The following is a 19896-nucleotide window of genomic DNA, read 5'->3' on the forward strand; positions in this document are numbered from 1 at the left end:
CAGGAGCTACCAATTACTGGCTTCATTATTTATAAACGTCCCTGCTGTCTTATATGATCATGTGCCAAACATTTCAGTGCAACAGTCGCTGTCAATAGCAGTTTTACAGTGATTTATTCGTGAGGCATCCACTCCTGTGCATCACAATGTTTTGCTGGACTACATTTTTAAGTATACATGTTCATTTTCACATTTGGGAAAGTAACAACTGCTGGAAAAAAAACCCACAGAGCTGTTCTTTAAGCAATTTCATGCTACTAGAGACTGTAGCTATGTTAATGATTCAACCCCCTGCTATTCAGTAGTTTGCTTCTGAAATTGTACCAGCTCAGAAGTGGTTCATTTACTGAACAGAATTCATACAGAGGAGCTATAGAAAACTGAGGTAGATAAAAGCTTGTGTTGCTGAAATAGTGATTGGAAGCAATTTCAACTAGTTTTTCTGAGAATATTATAATATTTGAAAAATGAAGCACATTGTTTGAGCAAGAGCTACAGATCAATTAACATTGTGCCCAGTTACTAGAGTGTTTCTTAAATTTCCACCAGTGCTGATCACAATTTGTTTTCACATATAGAAGGCCTTGGATGTTATTTACTAGGTAACCAATGCATCTGGAATATGTTTATAGGAAAACATAAAATACAAACAATTATAGATATAATACTGTATATACTGTAGATAAAAAAATAATTTAAACTGATGGCTGTTCTTTTAAAATTGTAATATGTACTAGTAAGATCTCATATAGAATATTACGTATAATTTTGATCACCATGTTATAAAAAATATATTTCTAGTCTGGAATCTGTCCGGAAAAGAGCAACCAGATACATTCTAGGGTTTAAGGGATTGACCTTCACTGACAGGCTAAAGAAATACATGTAAACCCTTTTAGTCTTGAACAGAGAACCTGATTCAAATATTCATATCCTTAAAGTCACTGACAAAGTCAACCTAGAGGACTTCTTCAACATCAATAGTGAACCATGAACCAGAGGACATCAGTGGAAAAGGCGTTTAATGTATTTAAAACAGAGAAAGAGAGGTGATTTGTTATGCAAATGATTATGGGACTATGAAATTAGATACCCAGGCATGTCGCTGAAGTTTATTTTTTGTTTTTGAAGCTAATCTAGTTGCTTTAAGTAGCTGTATAAACATAATGTGGCACAGGAAGCCCTCCTATTATGTTTTTGGAAATAAAGATTATTTTAAAAAATCATGAATATGGCAAGTCCCTGTAGGTTAATAAAAACCAAGAGTAAGAAAACCACTCCACACAGGCCCAGCAGAAGATATTCCTGGTCACCCTGAGCTTCAGTACAAGTCTGAATTTGATTATTTGGTTCATATGGTGCTCTCCACTCAGTGTTGAAATGTCACATAAGATGTGTTTTTGTAGAGAAGGGTTCTATTCTGAATGTCAATCACATTTTCTTTTTTGAAGCACTGATCTCAGGTAAAATCCCTTTGCTCTGTCAAGTGTATTATAACACTACACAGTGTAACGCTACAGTGTTTTTGCATTCTATATATTAGCAAATTTGAAAGAGATGAAAATGCAGTAGTGAAAGCAGGACTTGAGAAATAATAAGAAGCTGGATTATATCGGGAAATTGTATTTTCACAGCAAAATGCAATTAATTGTAAGGTGCAGTTAGGCAGACAAAATCCTTCACAAACACACGCCTTACACATTTTTATAGCAAATTGCATTTTCTGTTTGAATTGAGCCTTTCCTGTATCAAAATGATGAAATTCCCAGTAGGATTTTAAAGATCAAGTCTGGAGGCTAATATATACTGAGACAGCGCTTGATTGACCATTGCCAGCTCATGTTTGCACAGGACAGAGATAATTTCTTTTGACTTCCTGTTGAAGTAATCATGACGCATTATTCATTGAGCAAACCCCTAATAGCTCCATGGAATTCTTTATAAGAGCAGATCAGATCTGTGCTAAGCTTCCTAATGCAGCACTCTCCGGTAGTCTTCACTGTGAATCAAAGGGCAGCAAGCTTACTGAGAATTATTTTGAGGAAGGACATATGTATAGAAACCAATAGAACTAAAGAAGCTTTGATGAAACCAACATACATCTTAAATTACGCAACTGCAACCTCTGTTTTGATGTTTAGGATTGCCATTTATAATAATAATAATAATAATAATAATAATAATAATATTGCTTACACTTATATTGTGCTTTTCTGGACACTCCACTCAAAGCGCTTTACAGGTAATGGGGATCCCCTCCACCACCACCAATGTGCAGCCCCACCTGGATGATGCAACGGCAGCCACAGTGCGCCAGAACACTCACCACACATCAGCTATCAGTGGGGAAGAGAGCAGAGTAATGAAGCCAATTCATAGAGGGGGATTATTAGGAGACCATGATTTGTAAGGGTTTTACAAATTTGTAATTTGTTATGATAATCAAAGTATACAGTAGACGATGCTTGTTTTTTTAATATCTTTAAAATAAGATATTAAACTTCTTGTTGTAATCTTTGTAGAAGAGACAAAAGCAAGAAGCAAAATTTTACTACTTTCTAGATTCACTGTAGCAGCTGACTGCATAGTAATGTAAAGTACATATGCCCCGTGGCAGAAAACATTAATACTGTACTAAAGCTTACCTCTTTGTGTTCTAAAAGCTTGCAACATCTGTGTAAACACATGGTGTCTTCCAGTAATATAGGCAATATTCTTATACCCTTAAGATAGATGTCTAAGGCAGTATACATAGCCTTCAGGGCATTCTTAAGTGGCATTAGTATCTCTGCTAAAACCCAGCTAAGGAAGCAATATCCTGTAGCATTGCTGCTGGTACTATAACTGAACTCACTGTCAAGTGTCTATAATGGAGGCAGGAATCATGGTAGAACTAGGTAATCAAGACACAGTCTATTTGTTTTTTTAACTTGGAAATGTTTTTATTACTGTTATTGTATTGGTATTTTACAGCGCTCATAAGCTATTCAGTCAACTTTCTAGACTTATCGGTTATCGTACTAACAGTACGAGATTTTAGGGGTGCAGGATTTAAAATGACATTTATAAACTGGCATTCAGATAACTGACATCATTAGTGAAAGGGGGAGAATTCATATACATATACGTTTAGGCACCTGCTGTCCGCATACACATGTGCAGTCCACACTTGTCATCGTTAAAATCTTGTCAGTATTTGCACCTCAGAAACGGTCTCCTTTTCATCTGATCACTGCTGTGCTACTGAACTCAATCACGGCAACTTAAGGACTGAGATGAACTTTCCACTCAGCAGGCTCCTACCATAGCCTCAGCAGGAGCTACTACTGGATTAGAACCCCATGAACACATCACAGATTGTCCATTACATCAGATTATATTATCTTCGAATAAATATCTAACATAATGTACTGTATATATTGCTAGTTTATTTTAGAAAATTGTACTATCACATTTTTCAAAATGCAGTCAATATGTGGGATTCATGGGAATTTCTGCAAGCAATACATTTAAAATTCATATAGATAATTTGCTCTGTTACAAAATAAAACATGAGTACATCAGCCTATTTAATTTACAAAGTGTTTCTTATAGAGGCATTAGCAGAATAAAGGCAAACACTTCTCAGAGGTTCCTTGGTCAGATGTCTGCTGTGTGCATAATAGATTTTCCAATTGACTGTGTGCATTTTCTTAATTTGAGTGCCATTTTGCCTGTCAAAAATCTCTTCCTGACTCAACAAATTGTGAAAAATCATAACCTCATTATAATTTGTGTGTTATGAAGTAGATACGTCTTACAATCAAAATCATTTCTTCAGGGTTTAGCGTTGCCTAATGTGAGATCCCAGAGAGATCGCTCATCCCATCCCAGGCCTGTGGGGAGATACACTCTTCAGGGTGCATCGGAGGTACAGTTCATGAGGAACAACGACACCCAAGAATTAGATGTGTTTAAGGATGTTTGTTAAGTAGGGGAGTGAGATTTGGCTTGGTCCGCCTGGATGAGGGCTAGCTCCCTGGCCAGAGGACGAGCAAGCTGGGACCCGCATGCAGAGCGAGGACTGAACCAGACAGATTTGTGTTTGTTTCTGTGTGTCAGCCCTACGACGGCCTAGCATCCCATCCAGGGTGTTCTGTATCTCACCTTGTGGCCATTGCTTGCCAGGACAGGCTCTGGCTCGCCACTGACCCTGATTTGTATGAAGAGGTTAGAAAATAGGTGGATATACAGTATATACTGTATGTACTGTAGTATATAACTTCAAGCAATGACATCTAGAATGAATATGATTTAGAACTGCTGGGACAAAAGTGGATTGGTTGTTGCCATCCTTCCCAAATTTAGAACTTCCAGACAAAAGTGTCTGAAACACAAGAGTTAAAGGAGTGTAGGAAGTCATATTTTACAAAAGAAGAAAACGGGGATTATACTGTATGTCGAGGCAGATTTACTTAACAAATGTCACCAAAGCAATGTGTAGCAAATAAAGATTTTGAAATAAGCTTCTTTTTTTTTTTTCAAAAGTGTCATAGAAAATCTGTATCACACATTGGCAAGTTACTTACAGATAAATAAGTGATGCTATTTGTTTATTATTTGCCAAAGAAAGAGTAGGCACAAACCTGGTGGAAATTTGTACTGTAGATACTGTAAGATCTATAGATAGTTTTTACCCATTCTAAGATCTATAAATAGGCCTTACCCTTTCTGAAATCCATACTCGATGGGATCTATAAATATAGTGTATACACAGATAGTTTTTATCCTCAAATCTATGAAGCCAAACCTATAATTACAGTTTGTGGGATCTATAGATATTATGAGATGTATAGTCTTTACCCATTTAGAGATCTACATTGAAGAAAGTTAATGATAAATTGAGGTTAAAAGGAACATAATTGCTATAACATTTAAGAACAGAATAATAGAGTGTTACAATTAACAAATGTAACAATAAATGTGTTTTCAATTCTAAATCCTGATTTTACATTTCTTTTCCATCCTTTTATACCCAATGTATAGGACCTGGGAGATCATCTATGGAGAATATTTCTGGATTTCTGCTTGTTCTGATTGGTGTTACAGTGTTTAGCCATGATGTGTTGTGCCGCAGTACTGTAGTAAAAGCATCTTTCAGTGGTTTTTGTCTAAGGGTTCATTCCTTGTTAGTTCTTGTTTTGTTTTGGGTTTTTGTTAATTTATTTTGACTTAGATGATTCCTGCACTTTTTCCTTTTTTAAATTCCTGTTTCAAAGATACCAGCAGAAAACACTAGTTAATTCATAGTTTTAAGTATTACAATGCTTTGGAGGTTCAAATGTTGAGAACTCAGAAGCAATTTGTATCTTTCCTATGAGTTTTATCTAGGCATGACCTTTCTGTCTAACCTCATAAAGTAGAAGTGCTAAAGAATGAATTAAAATGCTGTGTTGTTTAAACCCATTCTTCATTTTTTCAGAAGGACAAATTAAAAATAGGAAGTTCTTAACTGTACATAAAGCAGGCTATTTATATTCCCTGTAAGAGTTTCTCTCAGCCTCCTGCCTGGCCAGAAGCACAGCCTCACACCTGGAGCTCATGAAGGCAGGAGGAGGACTTCTGAGAAACCATCGACTTTTTCACTTCCGTTCTCCATCTTTGTCACCTTGTCGGCTGAGCAGTAAATCAAGATTAGTGAAGGCCGTGCCACTTTATTAACAACCACCAATTAACCAGTTCCCCAACGGAGGTGCTTAGTGCTCTTTAATTCCAGCTATTGGAAAGAATGGATTTTGTACCCATTACACAGCACACCAGCAGGGACATCAAGCCCAGTACTGGCTTATGGCTGTCACTCACCAGCTGAGCACAGAGGAATGGGTGCCACTGACAAAGTGTGCAAGTCGTTGGGTCTGCCTGTTAAAGAATTAATCTGCTTCTTCTCAGTGGCAACTATTTAATACTGGGGGTGGGGAAGTGCATGGTCCCGCTCTGCCACGGTACACCGCCACCAATTCATTCCACAATTCTGCCACATGACAAATGCTGCCATCTTCGCTCAAACAGCTCTACGCTCCGGCTTCAGTGGCGCGTTATAGTTACAGCCTTTTGTGGAAAACCGAAAATTGCGGTCTCCCTTTAGAGCCAAATCGGTTCTGAAATTAGAGGCTACATCCGCTAGGTCTCTATAACAATGCACATGTTAATAAAATGAAAAAGATATATTTGTAATGTTATTCATTGTCATCATCAGCTGCTTTATCACTGGGCCATGTGGCTCCTGTGCAAAGGGCAGTGGAGAGGCGAATTTAATAGGATCTGCATGGTCCAGTGATAGAGCAGCTGATGATGACACTATGTTACCAATATTTTATTCCATGCAAATGGCATATAAAGTAGAACTATGTGTGTATGTACAGTAAGTGCACATCATGGAAACAGTAACAATTCTATGCAGAATCACTCAAGTAAACAGCAGCAAAAAAGCGAATATTAACAAACAGTAACAGTCCTAGGTAAGAGCTTAGAGCTTAAGCATTTCTTAAATTTAAAGGAGTGTTTTAATACAGGACTGTATAAGATTCAGCTTAAATTCCTCTTTTCTGGGAAACCATAAAATGGTATTAAAATCGATGCTACTGAGAGAAAAAGATTTATTTCATTTTGCTTTTAGAGGTCTTTTAGATTTGTTTAGCAGTGCAATGCACATATGGCAACGTATGTGGAAATAATTAATGCCTGCAGAATGAGGGGATGTATTTCTTACTGAGCTCTGTACTTAGAGTGATGAATATTGCCCACCAGATTTACTGAATGCATGCATAGCTGTCTGGTGATTTGTAAGATTTTATTTATGTGCCCACCATAAGAAGTTTAGCGGTCATGCCACTGCATAATGCTGTCAGTCCAGGAAAGGTAATGCACCTTTGAAGAAAAAGAGAAAAAAACCTCAAACAACTTACAAGGAACATCAAATAAAAGAGAAAATAACAAAACCTTGAGTGCCTTTGTTGTTGTACTTTAATTCTGTTAATCGCCCAAGGTAAAGATTAGCTGCTCTTGTCAATTTAATTCAGCTTCAAATGAAGCAACAAGGTCACTTTTTTTCTGAGCGAACGGGATTGAGTTGTCATGTACTTCTAATAGGCAGCACAGTGAATCATTAGTCCACCTCAGCTCCCTGACTGATAGGCATTTCACTCCAATCATCTGACCATGCACCAGCAGCCCAGTACTATTGACACCGTGTCAGAGCTGAAAGAAGATGGCTTAATCAGCTGAGACACTTTCAGCATTGATTTGACAAGCTGCCGTAATGACCTTCTTGTTTTTGTAAAGGATCACTGTTTATCCAGGATGGCATTGATGCACTAAGTGCACTGCATTGTCATGGAAACTATTATCACTGCTATTCTGCAGTTCTCATGTGCTCTTGAGTATGATGTTTATGTGACACAGGGTACATATTGAAACGCTGAAGAGTCGAGGCCAGACCAGAACAACAGCAGCTTGCTTGACTTTTCAGCTCAACGGATTCAAAGCGCTGCATCTCTGCTGTCTGAGAAGATAACAAATTTAGTTCTGTGATTTTGATTTCCTTATTGCACAGTATCACAGGTTTACAGATAATACAGTATGTTCAAATGCGCTGGGACAGAAATAAGCATAGACATTTAAATGGAGAAACACGACAAAAGCAAAGTGGTTTGATTCATTCCGTTTCTCACTTTATTAATTCCAATGCACTCAATTTCAAAATCCTTCAGAGAACAAAGGAAAGATTTGCCAATGCGAACTCACTAATTCATCTTATGTGTATACCAGACCTAATAAAAATCCATTGCTTGAGAGGTAGATTGATTCTTGGAATTAAATATTTGAACTGCCACAGCTTCATTCATGGCGGAGGAAATTCATCTGGAAAATTATTTTGGATTTCAACACTTATTGATTTAGCAAATGATCCACAATGAAAGTTCAAAAAACCTTTTATAATATTTTCAGTTCTTTGTTTATTGACATAAAATAATACAATGTATCATTACAAGACAAATTCATATTTTTCCATGTACTTAGAAAAATTCTCTGGTTATGCATCGTGCCTCTTGCATGTCTTGGACTGACTTCAGGAACACTAGTGACAGCTTCCTAGGCAATTTAAGATCACAGCTGCAGAGCAGTATTTAAATAACAAGACCTGGCTTTGTATTAAGCCTTCACCCAGAAAGAACATATATTTTGCTTGTTTTATAGCTTTAGGCATTTGTTTCTATAAGGTAGTCTTACGTGCTTCTTTGTTGAACGCAGAGCACAGAGGTGCTGTCAAGCAGATCAGTGCAATCAGAACACCCTGTGGTTCCTGGTGTATAATGTAGGTGTCAGACAGCAAATATTATTGGCATACTGACAATTTCCAGCAGTGACTTAGTGTGCACAATCGTTAATAAGCTACATGATGGGCTTCTGCATCCTAAGGTGAGAATGTGGAAACTGTTTTCATCAACAATTATCCAGAGGACAGAATGAAGTGTCCCTTGTCAGATGATTTGTAGGACGATGCTGAGATGCCTTGTTTCTGCAGTGGAGGATGGTACCACAACACCTCTGGTGAGCTGCACAGCAAGGTAAATAAAGGTCAAAAAACATTCACGACTGTTGTTTATGGATGGTTGTCATTCTAAGGGTATCCTTGGATATTATACGAGTAGAGAACATGGGAGTATTCCTGAAAAGAGTCCTGCTTTAGAGCTTTAGAGTTTGTCTGCTCGAAAATAACAAAACAACTTTGAAAGCAACTGTGCCCACTATATCTTTGCATTTGTGAGGCTCCTGCGATGCAAGAAAAACATTATCAAGCTCGGAAAAAATGATGTACAACTTGTGGAGTTTTCCTTAAAAATAAAAGTTTAACTTAAACTCTCTTTAGTTTTGCTATGTTAGAGGTAATTATCTCCTGCAAAGTAAGATCCTTTACATTATTGCACAGGATGGCAGTTGGCAGGAGACATGAGGGTGGGGTAACAGACAGTCTATAGATGTATATACAGTATAGTGCACTGTAATTTTACTAAGACATAAAGAACAATTTGATATAAGATGTACTGTATGAGGTGTAACTAGGCCATGGTGCTTATTCAGATATTCTTTACATTTTAAGTCTTTTTTTATTTCTACTTCTCCACATTACAGATACACACCTTTGATTAGATTTTCTCTTTGAGTGTTTGTGCCTTATGCTTATCTGAGTATTTGTTGTCATTTTAGAATATTTTTGCGTGGAAGCTCAAACGTCTTGGAGTCAGCCAATACAGCCATTTTGGCAAAAGTGGATTTAGAATGAGATAATTATAATATTCACTAACAGTAGATTTTGTAACATATAATGATGTCAAGACATAATTCTAAGGTCATAAATAATGCCAGAATCTTGGACAAAGAGCTCTTATTGTATATTTTGTCTGGAAGTATTTAATTGTTTCATGAAATAGAGTATCAGGAGATACTGCAGATATAAATCATCACCTCCTCCAATGTTGTATCTCTCCTCATGGTGTAGTTTTTTCACAAATGTAATTTTCTATTGCAAACAATCATATATTAAATTTGAACTCATTTTCTAAAGTTCCCCTTATAATTTTAATAGATCTGTTTAACACGTGTCTTTGCTCTTCTTTCATTATTTCATTGCCTTATTAAATGTGATGATACAGTTTTTCAATGTCACCAGCACTATAACAGGAGAACCCAATCTTCTTTTTAATGACAGGGTTATAATATTAAAGCGAAGACAGTTCCCATTTTATAGGTTTTTGTGAAGGACAGGTATAAATAATTTTTAAGCACCTAAGCAGCCTGGATTTTTCTTTAGGACAAAGAAGGACATGCTAGGAGTTGTATTCAGCCTTTGGTCAGAAAACATGTTTACATAAGCCTTTTATGATCGATTATTTATGGTATGTTTTTATTGTTGTTTTTATTTTTTTACTGAAGATCTTAATAGCTTTAGAAAAATCTCTCAAAAGTAGCAAGAGTTTTTTATTATTGAGAGCCCGGGAAGGAATAGGTTTTGCATGGTTTCTTTCGGTAAACACACAGCCAAGTTAAATGGCTGATCAATCAGTTTCACTGGAATCGATCTGAATCAGTTCTGCCTGCATGCACACACCAGGAGCCACTTTATTGTAAATCAATCATTTTGAAAACATCTCACAAAGGGGCCAGTCCTCACTAACAAGCCATCAATTTAAACCGTCTATGAACCACCCTTATCAGTCTACAGATCAGTGGTGCAACCAACATCTGTTCAGTTCCTACAAATCCTTATTTTTTAATTCAGCCTGCTGGGGTCTGATCTTGCCTTCGGGGTGTGCCAGGAAGTACCCTCACCTCCTTCATTTCAAACGACCCAAAAGAGCATGTTCTCAGGTTTATCAGAGCTGGGAGGCATACAGGTCTAACTCCACAGAGGTCATAGGGCATTTTCTGGCCACGTGGTCACACAGGGACTTTATGATGCAAATGCTCAGATGTTATCTGTCAGCCTCCCAAATAACTTCTTTCTTGGCATAAGGGAATAGTATGCTAAAAATGTTCTTGCAGACAAATATCACACCTCAAAAGGATGCGGATGACACACAGTGTGTGATGACATAAATCTATGGGAAGTGGTTCTGGATAATGGTGTAAATGACTAAATAAATTAATAAATACATAGTATCAGTAATAATCTCCAGGTAAAATTAAAAAATTACACACATCAAACATGCCTGAAAATCGTGGTTTTCTCTTTACTTTAATTCAAAAGAAGACGTAACGGATGTACATGACATTTTGCATAATTATTTCTTTAGAATTATCATCTGGGGCAGTACAGAGGAGTGACGGTTTCACTCCTGGGTCCTGGATTCAGTGCCAGGTCTATTCTCCACATCTGTGAAAGTTTTCTTCCAGTGCTCTGACTTCTTTCCATCCTGGCCACATTAATATGCGGTTTTTATTTCAGTGCAATGCACTCTTTTGGTTTCTGTTTCACCCTGACTTGTTATAATTATGCAGTTAATTAAACAACTAAACCACGTGTGTAACTTAGAGCTTTGATGGAAAAGAACCAGATGATACTAGGCCCTCCAAGAGCTGTGTATGAGGCCCCTGTTCTAACCAGTCTCTGTGATCTTGTTTGACCTGAGATGGGCTGATGTCCGATCCAGGTTGTAGTCCTCCCTTGCACCCTGTGCTGCTGGAAAGGGAGTCAGGCTGCTGCAGCCTCTCTCTGTATCTGCTCCCTTTTTGAGTTATGAAGAAATATCTAAATTGCCTGCGTTAGTTTCATTATTTCAGTTTGCTGTTGTCACTGATAAATGTTTTCTCATCTTGTATTTCAAATGTGAACTTACGCGCCTATCTTAATGCCGTTAAGAGAGTTTTTATTTCATTAATTTAATATCCTAATGATATTTTAATTTAATAGCTTACACAAACGTGTTTGCCTTTTAAACAGTCTCAAGCTGACAGCTGATGAAACTGATACTTAATATGATGAAACTTAAGCGTGTGGATATGTGAATGAAAAACCAATAAAGAGATACAATTTTGATAGCTCTACAGCTTGGAAGGCAGTTAATTTGCCACTTTCCCATTTATCATTTTAATTTTGCTGTCATTGCTATTCCTGTGATTTGACTGGTTAGTATTACAGTGGCATTTGTGAAACACAAACTCCCATCCATCGTACAGATGACTTGACACCTGTAAAAAAATATCCTGGGGTATTTTTAAGGCATTTAATTTTATTAAGGCTATTTCTTGTAGAGGAGCAGGGTGTTCTCTTTTGTTGTTGTTGTTGTTTTGATTGTGTAGTTTGTCAAGTTAGTAATATTTGAAAAAGAGACAACGCAAAGTCTGGCAGAGACTCAGGGGATTGCATTGATTATTGATTGGTCAGCTGATCCAATAGCGCATAAAAACCATTTTTCAGGACCAACTAAGATGTACAGACGAAAGTTCAGTAACCTCCAACGTCCACTTGGATTCAGTCAGTCTAAAGACATGCTGGTTAGGGTAACTGGCGTGTCTAAATTGTCCATTGTATTCTTGTGCCTTTGTGTCCTGCAGTGGGCTGGCATCCCATCCACACTGTATCCTGCTTGGTGCCCTTTGCCTTCTGGGTTAGTCTCTGGCTTTCCACGACCCTGTATTGGATTAAGCAGTTATTGAAAAGATAATTCATTAAAATATATAACATTTAATTTCAAGCAGTCTTCAAAATGGTCAGACACATTTGCAAAAATGTTTTCATTGTTTTCCTCCCTAGCACACAGACCATGTACAGTACATTGCCACACCCTTGATTTATTTTTAATATTATAAATGGACATTTAGAATAACTTCTTATTTCAGACGAAAGTATGAGACAAATTAAAACACAAAAACCCAAGCAGCACAGCACTGATAATAATTCCAGATGAAAAGTAAAACACAGAAAAGCAATTATGGTAGTAAAACTGCACCTCGAGTATGTACCTACTCAACACGGCTGAAGAAACAAACCATTCCAGGACAAAACCTCTTAATGAAAATCTGCTAAATATTTAACATAAGATAGGGAAGATGTTTAAGTTGTTGTGGAATGGAAGATTCAAAATAAAATATTGTCTCAAATTGCCAGAAAACATTTACTTAACAATGAACAATTAGGCCATTGTGAAGTAAATATACCTTTAAAAGTGTTGTGTGTTAGAATACCCTACGCAGCTTTTATCGTGGAGGGTTAGAAATCCTTTGTCAAAGAATGAAATGGAGCAAATAAAATACTACAAAGAAGACAGAGGGGTCCAATTTACAGTCTGAAAGGTACTAAAACCAGTTTTTAAAAGGACTGTCTTCTTCACTTCGAAGCCTGCTTCTCATCTCATTTCCCTATATGTTTATATTAGTTATTATACTAATATGACACGATTATCATAAGTGATGTAGCCTGTGGAGTTGACTGGTATCAATAATATGGATAATAGTCTATAAACCTAAACATTAGTGTGGACAGAGGATAATGTGTCAGGTTATGCATCTCTCTGGATCTATTGATTGACACAATATTTTTTCTGATTGACAACAAGACAGGTTTTAATGAGGAGTAAGTAATGATATGTCACTAGACTTAAATCTAGACTAATGTGTAAGTGATGATAACGTCTTGCTGATTCAGGATTGGTGGTTAACGTGGGAATGACAGGACATTGACCGTTCTTAGGGTCTACAATAGAAATCCTAGACTAGAGAAAATGGAATAAGTAAAGATATCTGACATCCCCTAATATTTTAACCTTAATGTTTTTTTTCCTTCTTTATATAAGTCATCATTTCAGCTCAGGTTATGATATTTTTGTAAGATCTGACCTAGTATAAACAGGAGGAGACAATTCAGCCCATGCACCTTATTTGCATTTGCCCAAATGCCTGCCACAGGTAATGTGCGAATTAGTTCCTTATAAAACATTAATTCTCACAGTACAGTCAGGAAGATGCAAGTATTTGGAGTGAGAATTGGTTCATAAAAAACTTAACGTAGAGGTACAGTAAGTACTAAATGAATGTGATATAATTAGTAGAGTACCACAGGGATCTCTATTAGGACCTCTACCTTCTTCATTTATATCAATGATCTAGATTACAGCTAGTAGATTAGCCAAATATCCAAATGATCGCAAATTACTGTAGGTGGATTATCAAACAATGTAGGAGCAGCAAATGAATTAATAAAGATGAAGATAAAATTTAAATGTATGCATCATTGGCTGATGATCCTTAATGCAGACAAAAGGAAGGATTTTACATAAAGGTTTAAAACAACTACAAACTGGGAAACATTGAGCTACGAGAGGCCACTTATTAAAAAGAATTAGGTGTTTATTTTGATATATTTACATATCCTACACAATCTGTGGAAGAAATTAAAAAGTTAATCAAAAGGCAAGGGTATATAGTTAAAGGCATAGAATGTAAATCACAGGATGATTTGTTAAAAATTATATAACACAATAGAAAGATCATGTAGAGTAACAAGTACAATTTTGGTCACCACATTATAAGATAGATATTGTTGCTCTGGTATTAGTTCAGAGAAGAGGCTTAAGGGAATGTCCTACAAAAGAATTATAGTTTTTTACAAAATTACACAGCAGAAGTTGATCATGTGGGCACAAAGGAGAGGAAAGCAAAAACTTTTGGAGGGAGAAAATAAACCTCTGGAGTTTTGGCCCATAGGTGACCCCCTCTCAAGGCAATGTGTTTTGGCAATATGTTAATTATAATAAATCATGGACAATCTCTGCTTTTGAAATCAGGCCCAAGTACAATAGTTCCAGCACTTCTGTGCTGACCCGGAAGAGAAGCTCACAGTTACCTGGGATGAGTTCGGCTTTAGTTTTTCAGCACAGAAGGGATGTAGGAATCAGCAGTGCTGCCATGAGCAGAAAGGCTGACAGAAGTGCCCGTGGGGCGAAGAGTGGAACTGAGCTGGATGCTCTGTACAGTCCATTTCTTACAACAGGAGGAGTGAGGATTCCAGCGAAACCCTCTACCCCCACAGTGAGCTGTGAACGAGGAGCCCAGGCCTGGTGCAGATTGACGCCACGCCTTGGGGAACCGTGTGAGTGTTTTGGGAACCGGAGGGAGGGGGGATCCTGGAGGGACAGCACAAAGGAAGATGGGGAATGGGTAGAGACCAGACAATGAAAACAGGCTGGGGCCAAAAGTGTGATGGGCTGTATGCCTGATAAGGGGGCACAAGGGGAGAACAGGAAGCGGGCACAGGCTTAGGACATCAGAGGAGTAGACATCACATAGGGACTTTCCATAAGGAGCAGAGAGGTAGAAGAAAAAGCAACTTCTCACTCCTTCAGGGTCCTTTTGTAGATAAGCCACCATTTAGTTCCCGATATCAGGCATTTTTAAGAAGAAAAAGCAGTGAGGAAAGAAAATGAAATATGTTTTTTTCCTTATCAGCCTGGGGTTCAGTGGCTTGCAGAGTGGATAACAGAGGTTATCTTCTTAGTGCCCTTAAAAGAGGAAGCCACAGTGCTGTAAGGTTTGTTTCTAGCATGACCAAACGGTGAATATCAGGCAACACAAAGGAAAATATTTTTTTTTCAAATGTACAAATTTACAGCTCTCGCTTTACCACTTCCGGCAAGTGCAGCGGGAGGGCGAGGGGAAAGGGGCGGGTTGATGGACGGTTGCGGGAAGGTGACTGCAGGAGCTCGGTGGAGGCGTGGCTTAAACGGGACGTGACGAAATAGAAAGAGTAGCGTGGAACCCGTGCGTGCAGGGTTTTTGCAAGATTTAAAGACGCGGGAGTAGAGAAAGCCGAAAAGAATAATGATGCACTTGGGAAAAGACGCAGGATTGATTTTGATCGTTCGAAAAGTTAGAGTGGACTAGCGCGGCTGCATTAAGGATCGATGGAAGTCATCGTAGTGAAACCGATCGCTGGGGGCATGAAAGTTTTTTTTTTCCTTTAGGATTAATTTCGCTTCTAAATGAGCTGTGTTTTTTTTTTTTTAACTTGTAAGTTGTTTCCTTCCACTACGGGAAATGAAACGAATACCTCGGAGAAGAGCACGGTAAGGTTTCTCCATGGTGAGAGTAAACGCGAGACGGCGCAAGACAATGGCGAGATGTATTTATATGTAGGAGAGCGGATGTGGGCGAGGTTAGGGTCTCCTCCCGACCTGGTTAAAAACACCATGTGACCGTTTTCACCGTGGGATAGAAAGGTTTTGAAAGCGGTAACAATTAATCGTGTGTAATGACGTATACTCGAGCATAATGATGCGGTGTGCTAAGAAACACGCAGTACATTTCAGTGCTTTCTTTTTAGCTTGGGGACGACGCGAAGGAACACGTTTTCCCTTAACACTTTCTTAGTGTTAAGGCAGTTATCATTAAAATTAAGAAATGTTTTATTTTTGTGGTAAGGGGGACATAGATCTACTTTGTTAATGTGACTCTACAAGCGCACCCAATGATTTTGAAAAGCTGGCTCCTACGCTTAAGATTCAGTAAAAACAAACCAAAGGAAATGGTCAGCAATAAATAATGAGCTACATTTTGTTTTCATGTTACTAAGCTTTAAATGGCATTTAAAAGACTCACTGATGGTGAAAGTTCCAAAAACAGAATTTGCACAGCAGAGACGCGTCTGTGTCTATGGACACATCCCACATCACTCGCCAATCACCATTGACAATCTTCCCTCCAATTTGTACAGCACATTTATCAACAATAACAAACATTTACTGTAATGACTTAGTACAACTGTACAGTCATTTTTGATGAATACATGTGGAACTTGGATCGCACCCCCTCCATTACATGTATGTAGTTTACTGGGAAGTTTCAGTTATAATTTAGTCAAAAGTTATTATTAAATGTTGCTGCGGTGACCTGAAAAGACTCTGCTGGTTTGGCTTGATCATGGTCACTCTTTGGCTGGGGTGGTTGGTGATGAGAGCAAAACACTGTCATTTATTGTAAATTAATCACATGCTTTTTCTGGGGTCTTTAAAATAAAATAAAAAAGGCTTTATTCCACATTTGGAGTGTAAAAGCCGATCACTTGAAGTGGCAGTGTTCAAGTACTTCTTGTATAGATCTAACCCTCCAAGCAGTTATGTATAAAAACCATTTGAGCAACAACACTCCAATATAGCATTGAAAAGGCTTTAAAAACATCTACAAACCATCAGCAATTTGGAGCTTATTCCCCAAACACGATTACACAAGGATTATCTTATTGAAGAAACAAATCCGTTCATTCCTCAGGTTTCAGGCACTAGTAAACTGCGGAAAAGTCTAAGTGAGTCTTGTACACAGGGCTAATTTAAATATGACATCATTCCCAATTTCTTTCATCTGCATGGCATTCAGGGAAACACGGGTAAATAAGGACATTAAGGCTCCAAACGAGAAGAGGCTGTTGGGTGCATCTAGCCTCTTTGGTAGTTGTAGTTAATTGATTCAGGATCTTATCCAGCTGTTTCTTAAAAGAAACCAGGGTATTGGCTACAACAACAGGACTGCGTAGTTTGTTCCATACTCCCACACCCACGTTCCCAGAAAAAATGACAGGCTTAACATTTAAACACAAAATAGACATGTAAACGAAGTCAATCTGTCACAGGAGTTATTCCTTTGTGACTTGTCACAGTTTAATGGTAGTTTTATGCCATTTAATGGTATGAGAAACCTAGTTGACAAATGTTTTATCGGTCCTTCCTGTGGCCTTATAGACATTTCTTAGTCATTTGCAGTGCTTAATCTGCTTAAAGACAAAAACAGATAGAATTGATACAATACTTATTCTTAAAAGCTTTGTGTTCTTGTATCACAGTTACTTTACTTTTTTTACTTGGTTAATCCTTGTTTTATGCAAGATGCAGAACTGATCTTTTACCTTGAAGCAGTCTTCTTCCTTCATGTGCTTGCAGTATTCTGAGCATTACATCAGGTCAGTGCATATTCATTTCTGTTTTTTGTCCTTTGTTTTGTTTTTAATTTAAGGAACTAAGATTTTTTGGCCTTCTTATAATCCCCATCTCTGAACTGGCTTCATCACTCTGCTCTCCTCCCCACTGAGAGCTGGTGTGTGCTGAGCGTACTGGCGCACTATGGCTGCCGTCGCATCATCCAGATAGGACTGCACATGGTGGAGGGGAGTCCCCATTACCTGTGAAGTGCTTTGAGTGAAGTGTCCAGAAAAGTGCTGTATAAGTGTAAGAAGTTATTATTTGGTTCACACCTTTATCCAAAGCAATTTACAGTATGTGTGTGCCCATTTATACAGCTAGGTATGATATTGAAGCACCTTGGCTCAAAGGGAAAGTAGTCTTACCTGGGATTTGAACCCTGGGATTCTCTAATGATCATGTTTGCATAGGTTATGATTATAAATATATTCTGAGAGAAATCATAGGACAACAGTTTGTTGTTTACTGTATTAATTTCCTGTGTTTTTAGCAACTCTCAGTATAAACCATTGGAAATTGTTAAATGAAAAGCAGAACTCTTGTTTAGTGCAGTGGTGATTGTTAGTGGCTGGATCTCATCAAAATGGCAGCTACATAAAAGAAGCCAATAACTGCATTTTAAAGAAGCTAATTATGCATTTTAAGAGGTCTTAATGATAATGTTCTCCATGCTACTGTAGCTCTTGATGGTGCAAAGGCTATTATAGTTAAATATATTTAGTGCCAAGAACAGGTTTGTGAAACCCCAGTATAATTATGTGAATTGCAATTCCTTAGCATTATACCCTTGTTGGATCTAAACTGGTCTTTTCTTAAATAACCCAGAGTCATTTAAGAAATGCATCTTTCCCAAATCCATGATTTTTGAGACGCAGTGGTGTATGAAGTAGAACAAATGAAAAATCAAGAATTGGTACATGTGAAATATTAAGTAAAGGGGATAATTAGAATCACATAGTTTCTAGTTTGAGTTTGGTCTTCATCATGCAAGTTAGTGGAAAGTAAGTGATTTCAGAGGACTCATGAGTAGTTGATGCTCATCATTCTGAAGATGGTTACAAAGCAATTTCTAAACATCTCATGGTGGGAATGTCATGGTTGGGGCTGCTTTGTTACCTGAGGACCCAGATGCCTTACCGGCATTGATGGAAACATCAATCTGGTGTTGTATCAGCAATTTCTGGAGGAGAGTGTCAGGCCACCCGTTTGACAGCGGAAGCTGAGCAAAAAGTTGGTCATACAGGTAGACTGATTACAAATTTACAAGCGCATTTGCAACAGAATGGCTGAAGAAGAAGAAGAAGATGACATTTCAGCTTGTGGATTGGCCAAGTCAAAGTCTCTACCTAAACACCATTGAAGTGTTATGACAGGACTGGAAGTGAGCCATTTATGCAAAAAAATTCTCAAATTTCACCAACATTAAGAATGCTGTAGGGGAAAAGGGCTAAAAATTAAATCCTTTCCGATGCAAGAGACAAAAACACAGTTACAGGAAACATCTAGTTAAAGTTGTTGTTTCTCAACGAGGGGCCACCAGTTACTAAATCTAAACATTTGCAGACTTATTTATACAACTATATTTACTGTAGAATCGTTTTGTTAATTAAAATTAATTAAAAGTCATTTCTTTGTCTAATCAGGTAATCTCCTTCTTTTATTAAGACTCTAAAGATCTTTTTTGCATTTTAGGTCTGAAATATACAAGACTGTGGACCTGCCTGGCGGGGGTCACAAACGTTTTCTTAGTGTTCATTCCTAAAGTCTCATCTGTCTGCCCAAAACGGCTTTAAAGCAACATTCTCTCGGTCCCGATATTGGGATTGCCAGTAATCGTGTGTCTTGAAGTAAGCGGTTTGACAGTATGCCTCAGGTATTTAATTATTAAAGTGTGATCAGTACAAAAACTAGCCGATGACTTAAAAAAAAAAACTGCCCTCAAACAATTTAGCATCTGGCCCTAAAAGCATTTCTTGCATTGCTTAGGGCTATTTTAATGTTTAATCTTTCATTTTTCTTTCACTGTTCCACTACCATACTGTATATGATTTTATGGAAAACACAATTTAGTCTTCCTAAGATTCATTCCTATTTATGTCCATATGGCTAACAATACCATTAAATCAAAATTCACCTACTGTACGTATTCTTGGCCTCCCAGTCACCCACCTCTCTTCTTATTTACAGCTTCCATTATTATATTTATTGTAAGGATACATAGATTGGTGGAAAGAGCACTATATACAGTTCAATTTAATCTTAATTTCCATCTGCTGTACTTTTACATAGTTTTCTTCTTTATAAACATTAGCCTTAAACCTTCTTTTTTTTCTTAAACTTCATCTTAAAGCTGGATTTACCAATTTAAAAAAAATGTTAAAAAAGAGGCAGC

General features: G+C 37.6%; 1 protein-coding gene across 1 annotated transcript in view; it reads right to left on the reverse strand.

Moving 5' to 3' along the window:
• Positions 1 to 7687: 7687 nt before the first annotated feature.
• Positions 7688 to 19896, reverse strand: part of kcnma1a (potassium large conductance calcium-activated channel, subfamily M, alpha member 1a) — a 222943-nt gene continuing 210734 nt past the window's right edge. Inside the window, exon 31 of the mRNA XM_088634586.1 lies at positions 7688 to 12170. Coding sequence (XP_088490712.1) covers positions 12053 to 12170 — 118 coding nt within the window. The 3' untranslated portion in view covers positions 7688 to 12052. The remainder of the gene's footprint in view (positions 12171 to 19896) is intronic.

Source organism: Lepisosteus platostomus, chromosome 6, assembly GCF_059453375.1.
Source record: "Lepisosteus platostomus isolate fLepPlt1 chromosome 6, fLepPlt1.hap1, whole genome shotgun sequence".
Lineage (NCBI taxonomy): Eukaryota > Metazoa > Chordata > Actinopteri > Semionotiformes > Lepisosteidae > Lepisosteus > Lepisosteus platostomus.